We start from the raw sequence: 6429 nt of genomic DNA on the forward strand, positions 1-6429 counted from the left end.
CGCTACGGCACCTTCCTGTGCCAGGTGCTGGGCACGGCCATGCGCTGGCACGCGGACCGCGCCGCCTTCCACCGCGAGTGCGCGCACTACCCCGGCTTCGTCACCAAGTACCGCGTCTCCAACCAGTTCACCGAGGCCAACGATCACGTCGGATACGAAAACTATCGGTATATCTCAAACTGATATAACTTACAGCTGTCAATTGTAGCTGAGACCGCGACTAGAATAGTTACTGGCCTATGTGTTCTAGACTATGCTCTACATCTATGCCTAAATTTTAACTGAATCTGTTTAACCGTCTAGGTTAATCAATCTATCAAAAATTTCGTATTTATAATAATAGAAAGATAAGTAAGATGAAAAGATTGACCATTTAAGTCCAATTCAATAATGCAATTACACACATGGTGGACATTCTGTTACACATTTATGGGTTATCTTAGGAATATTGTTAGATAAAGTGAATATAAATTTGTATAATCTTACTAATATTATAAATGCAAAAGTTTAGAAGGATGGATATTTGTTAGAGGCATTGCCATAGAGGATACTCTGGAAGAACACATAGACCATTCACTTTTGTTTTTTTAATTACACGCAGAAGTAGGGCAAAATCTAGTTAAATAATAGTTTAACCGGAAACATATTATTTACGAGTTTTAGGGATATGATATTTGTTTATAGTACAGGTTTATGATAGGAGCAATGTAAAGTTTGTAATATTCCGCAGACACGTGTGTCACAAGTGGCACTACAAGATCACGAAGGCGATGGTGGTGTGCCTGGACTCGGGCGACTACGTGCAGATCCGCAACGCGCTCATCGTGCTCATCCGCGTGCTGCCCCACTTCCCCGTACTGGGGAAACTAGCGCAGATCATTGAGAGGAAAGTCGAAAAGGTAAACGTGACATGTTCTCTCATCTCTCTAAACTAATAGTTATTTGAATTTATACATTTGCAATTGAAATTATTAAAACAAAGTTTTTATAACTTCAAGGAGATGAAGCCGCACGGTAATAGTTAGTTTTTAATAATAAATAAAACATGCAGACGAATTGAGTACCTCCTTCTTTTGGAAAGTTGGTCAAAAAGCTATTCAATCCTGTTAGAATATGCTTTTTTTCTCTGGTTTATTAATTCTAGTAAACTTAGTGCGTTTTAGCATTGGATATGTATAACAATAACTTTTTAAATAGGTAAAAGAAGAAGAAAAGACTCAACGTCAAGACCTGTACGTGCTGGCAACTGGCTACAGCGGACAGCTGAGGAATAAAGTTCCCAACATGATGAGGGAGTGCGACTTCCATCAGGTAAGAAAATCTTTTCACCATCAAAGATAATGTATGACAGAGACAACATTATGAAACTAAAACGGGCCACTTCTCTCTTTCTAAAAACCGATGTATTAAGTTTAATATGACGAACGATATAAAGCACGTTTTATTATATTTTTTAATATGAAACTATTTACCATTGTCTGAATTTATACAATTGTTATAAAAAGGAAAGATTTGTATTTTTGTATTTATTTATATAACTTAAAACCTACTGGGCCAATTTAAAAAATTTCATCGTTAGAAAGGTAATTTATGTGTGAGTAACAAAACAAAGGTTATAGTTTTTCACTATTTTTTAATTCCACATGGACAAAGTTGCGAGCAACAGTTAGTTTGGTGTATTTATATTAATGTTTTAGTTATTATAAAAAAAAACATTTATAGATCGGAGATCAGCAGAAGGTGCTGGCTGCGGCTGCAGCACCAGCCGCTGCTAAGGAGGATTCTGCACCCGTCAAGCAGGATACAGAAGCAACCACCTCCCCGCAACCCGTTGGTAAGAACTTTCTAGAATATGACTTTTGTACAGGTTATCTTGACATTTATAGCACTTGATTTATAATCTACAGGTCTTGGGTTCGAATCCCGCCATGTACCAATGTGATTTTTATTTTTTGAATTTTTATATGTATACAATGTACCCGACGTTTTTACGGTGAAGGAAAACATCGTGATGCCACCTACACATATCGGCGAAGAAAATCAAAGATATTTGTGAAGACAACCAACGCGCAGTGTGCCAGCGTAGTTGACTATGGCCTAATCACCCCTTACTCAGTGTAGGCTCTGGGCCCCTCGGTTGGTACTTAGAGTGAGCTGGTGATGATGACAGGTTATCTGTGTTAAAAAACATTAGCATTATTTGCTACCTTTCGACCTTCACTCTGCCCTTTGAAATAAAAAAAAATGTCTATAAGTTCTTTTAGACATTTTACTTCTATACATGAAATGGAAACTGCAGATGTCTTTTACAATTTTCTTTCTGTTAAATGGTTTGATTCAGTAATAATGAGTTGGTTCCTTTTACTTCTGTTGGAACTGGATTTCTAGTAGAAAATCTAGAAAATATTAATCTCATTAGTTGTTTTAGATTCGGATAAAAGAGAGTCGAGGAACAGCGACAGACGTCGCGAGGAGGCTGACCGCGATAAAGAATCAAAACGCGAGTCCAGATCGTAAGTTATTCACTTATGTTATAGAGGAAAGATTTGTATTTTTATATATTGAAACATCTCTAAAACTACTGAGCTGATTTTAAAAATTCCTCCACCATTAAAAAGCTATTAGTGAGTGGCTATGTTTTTTATTAATTTGTAATTTCACGTGAACGAAGTCGCGAGCATCAGCTAGTGTTTGATATTTAGTTAATTATTAATATCTGAAACAATTTAATTTCACTTCATTTAATCTATATTTATATTTTAGATCCCTTAAAGAGAGAAGTAAAGAAGAAGCAAGAAGTAAAGAAAGATCGCCCAGAGATCGTTCACATAGAGTAAGTAGACAATTTAATTTTAAAAATACTTTTAGAATATACTGATCAGTACAATCATACTAATATTATAAATGCGAAAGTTTAGATGGATGGATGGATGTTTGTTAGACTTTGTAGCCTAAACAGCTGGGCAGATTACTATGAAATTGGCGTAGATGTAGAGGATAGTCTGGAAGAACATATAGGCTATTCACTTTTGTTCTTTTCAATTCACGCGGACGAAGTCGCGGACGAAAGCTAGTATAGACATAAAATTAACTCGATCATGAGAATTTTTTTCTAAAATACAGAGGCCTATTTTTAATAACCAAATGAACTAAATTAAAGTCGTTGAGATTTAATATTTCATAACTTTTTCTAGGAGGAGCGTTATTTGGAAGCCGTGTCACCTCCGCATGACCACCGCCATCCGCCTGACGATATAGATCGTGGTATGTTTTCATAATGTACTTGACAAATGTTGCTTTTCGAATATTTTTGGATGGAAATTTGTTGAAGAGAGACAAATTAATGGAGGAATTAAAACATTTGGAATTAATGGCGGACGGCAATCCTCAGTTTTCTGCTTCTTTTTTTCTTATCGGTCGCTGAGTGAGTACCGGAAGCGTAGTGTTGCCACAGGCGTCGCATATTTGTATTTTTTTCTATCCTTCGTTTACTTATTTAACAATTTAATTTATTTTATACAGTTAACTTAACCTTTATATGTCTTTTCAAATATTTGTCGGCTCCATGGGGGCTGCTTATTAACTCCCATTACACCTATCTTCTATAATATTTCGATAAACTAAGTTATATGACATATACCTTAGGCTGTCCTATAACCGATATGCTTTTATTAATTTTTCGTTATTAAATTCCACAGACGTGAAGCGTCGCAAAGTAGAAAGCAGCGGCTCAGGCAAGGTGAGTATTGTGATAAACCTCGCTCGCATCCCGCTCGCGCCCGACTGACGATTGGGCTGGACAACCTCGCTACGCGCCGCGACCTTACTCGTACTGTACTGCGCATTGTGTACTGTCGCTGCGGACTGCGGACTGCGGACTGCGGACAGCGGACTGTACTGTGGAAAACTAAGACTTTCAAAAAATAGTGTTCAAATTACAAAAAAAAATAAATAAAAAAAAACATTTAAAAATATTTATAAAAATGATGAAAATGAAGACGTCAAACGAAGAATGAATATCGTTGGATTATTGAAGATATTTATCTATTGAATAATACTTAATACCAATTAGCAAAATAGACGTGAATAGAAAAGAAGTTTGACAAGACTTAGCCAGCGAAAACTAAACCTATCAGGAGAAACCAGATATGGAAGAAGATGGCATAAAATGAAAATAAATCATTATTGATTCTACGACGACATAAAAACATAACAGTAAAAACCGCAAGTTGATTACCAGCTAATATTACATTACCTAAGAAACTTTCAATATAAATCAATTTACTTGGCAAATGATAAAAAAATAACAAATGTTACTTGAGACGTCCAAATCATCTTATCCAAAATGTGTATTAAAAATAAAATTATAACTAAATACACATTTTAAGAAGCCAAAGAATTATGAAGTACAAAATGTTTTACATTCACTTCATGATTAAATAGTTCGGAATCATCTTTACATCAATGTTCCTGAAACAGTGATTAAAGAGAAAATCATTGAAAAAAAATTTGGGATTTCTAACAAGAAGATAGAGAGAAGAAAGAATTTTCAATATTCTATTTAAGAAGAATTAATGAAGATGCTGTATCTCAAGAAATTAAAACTATATTAGGACTTTTAAATCTTAAAAAAACCGTGTGTCGTGCGTCTAATCAGCCCAGTCCGTCAAGTCGCAAATTGGTAAGGTTGCATAGTTTATTTGTAATAATGAGTTAAAAGGCATAATGATTTAAGACAATGTTCTCAAAATCAGAAGACATTTAGAATATATTCACAAAGAAAATAACGCTGAAGCAAGTACCAAGAATAGAACTATGGGAAAATGGAGCAAGATAACATAGTAACTTACAACATATACTTCAAGAAGACTGAAAAGAAGAGCTTAGAACAAACAAAATAGAAGAAAGATGGAAGATGGAGATGGGAAAATTGGACAAATTTGAAGCTGAATTACAAAATTGAACAATCTCTTGAGAGCGAGTTCTTGACACATTGTGTCTTTTAACTCATTTATTAAATTTAATAATTATTAATTGGTCTATGAAGCATGACATTTTTTTCTCAAATTCATAATTCAGTTTAGATAGTAAAATACATTTTATTTTCTTTACAAAGTAGATATTAAAAACGATGTGGTCGTTTTTAAAAAAATGTCATTAGAAAAGGCTTTATAGTGGCATCATTGACATTATTTAGTCAGCTTTACGCGAAATAATGTAATGTTTCTGCATGAGCAGGGTAGCAAAGATATCGAGGAACGTTCGCCAGAAAAGGAAAAGAGGAAGTCTAAAATAAGAGGAGACGAGCGTAAAGAGCGTAAGATGAGCCGCAAGAGGGTAAGCATTCTCCTAATATTAAACTTATGACTCTTGCTATACTAATCTTATCTTATTTTCTTACTAATCTTATAAACTGTGAATGGATGGATGGATGTTTGTTACTAAGTATCTTCAGACCATCTCAACAGATTTTGCTGTAATTTGCCATAAATGTAGACCATAGTCTGGAAACATAGACTACTAATCGAGTTTTGTTTTTTAAATTCTGCGAGGACGGAGTTGCGGGTGACAGCTAGTAAACTATGTATTCTTTTTCACTTTAATTTGTATTTTTGTACATATAGTTTTGCAACACACAGGTGTGTTTTTCCATTGTATATATGAATATTTTTATTTATTAATTAATAAGCAATTTATAGAAATGATAATTAGACATAAAGTATAAATATTTGACACATTAAAGTAAAATATAAGTGAAATGTCACGCCCCCTGTTGGGTGACAGGCGTTCTTCATTTATCAGAAATACCTGTAGTTGGTTTCTTGATTTAACTGGAAAACCGCGAAAGAAGGCTTGTACATATATATATATATTTTGCCAATTTAATTACAAACCCGTTATGAAAAGTCATAAACACTGATATCTTACTAGTATTATAAATGCGAAAGTTTAGATGGATGGATGTTTGTTAGCGTTTGTAGCCTAAAAGGCTGAACGGATCTCCATGACATTTGGCACAGATTTAGAGTATAGTCGGAAAACACATAGGCTACTTTTTATCCCGGGAATAGTTACGGTTTCCGTGGGATTCATTAATTTAGTTTTGTTAAAATTTACTCGATCATTCTACAACGGTTCAACATATCTTATTGAAATTTGGCACAGGTATAAAGGAAAGTCTGGAGTACACATGGGATAAGGTTCATCCCCGAGAAATGTCCAGTTTCCGAGGGATACGTAGCTTTTTGTTATTTATAGATCATATGTTTTCTAATACCACGCGGACGAAGTCGCGGGCAACAGCTAGTTAATAAATATTTAATAGCAAGAATGAATATGTTGACAGTTTTCTCTGTAAATAGCATAATTTTATGTTTAGGATAGAGCAGAAGAGACTGCGATTTTAGAACAAAAGAGGCGTCGGGACGA

At 34.7% G+C, this 6429-nt stretch overlaps 1 protein-coding gene across 1 annotated transcript in view; it reads left to right on the top strand.

The window, feature by feature from the left end:
- The window catches only part of LOC106100361 (THO complex subunit 2), a 15672-nt gene that overhangs the window by 8223 nt on the left and 1020 nt on the right, over positions 1-6429 (top strand). Inside the window, exons 14-23 of the mRNA XM_013279189.1 lie at positions 2-167; positions 731-899; positions 1198-1311; positions 1723-1834; positions 2420-2513; positions 2764-2833; positions 3195-3264; positions 3699-3739; positions 5239-5337; positions 6380-6429. Of these exons, the coding sequence (XP_013134643.1) occupies positions 2-167; positions 731-899; positions 1198-1311; positions 1723-1834; positions 2420-2513; positions 2764-2833; positions 3195-3264; positions 3699-3739; positions 5239-5337; positions 6380-6429 (985 nt within the window). The remainder of the gene's footprint in view (position 1; positions 168-730; positions 900-1197; positions 1312-1722; positions 1835-2419; positions 2514-2763; positions 2834-3194; positions 3265-3698; positions 3740-5238; positions 5338-6379) is intronic.

The sequence above is a fragment of the Papilio polytes genome, unplaced genomic scaffold (genome assembly GCF_000836215.1).
Source record: "Papilio polytes unplaced genomic scaffold, Ppol_1.0 DF824047.1, whole genome shotgun sequence".
Classification (NCBI taxonomy): Eukaryota; Metazoa; Arthropoda; class Insecta; order Lepidoptera; family Papilionidae; genus Papilio; species Papilio polytes.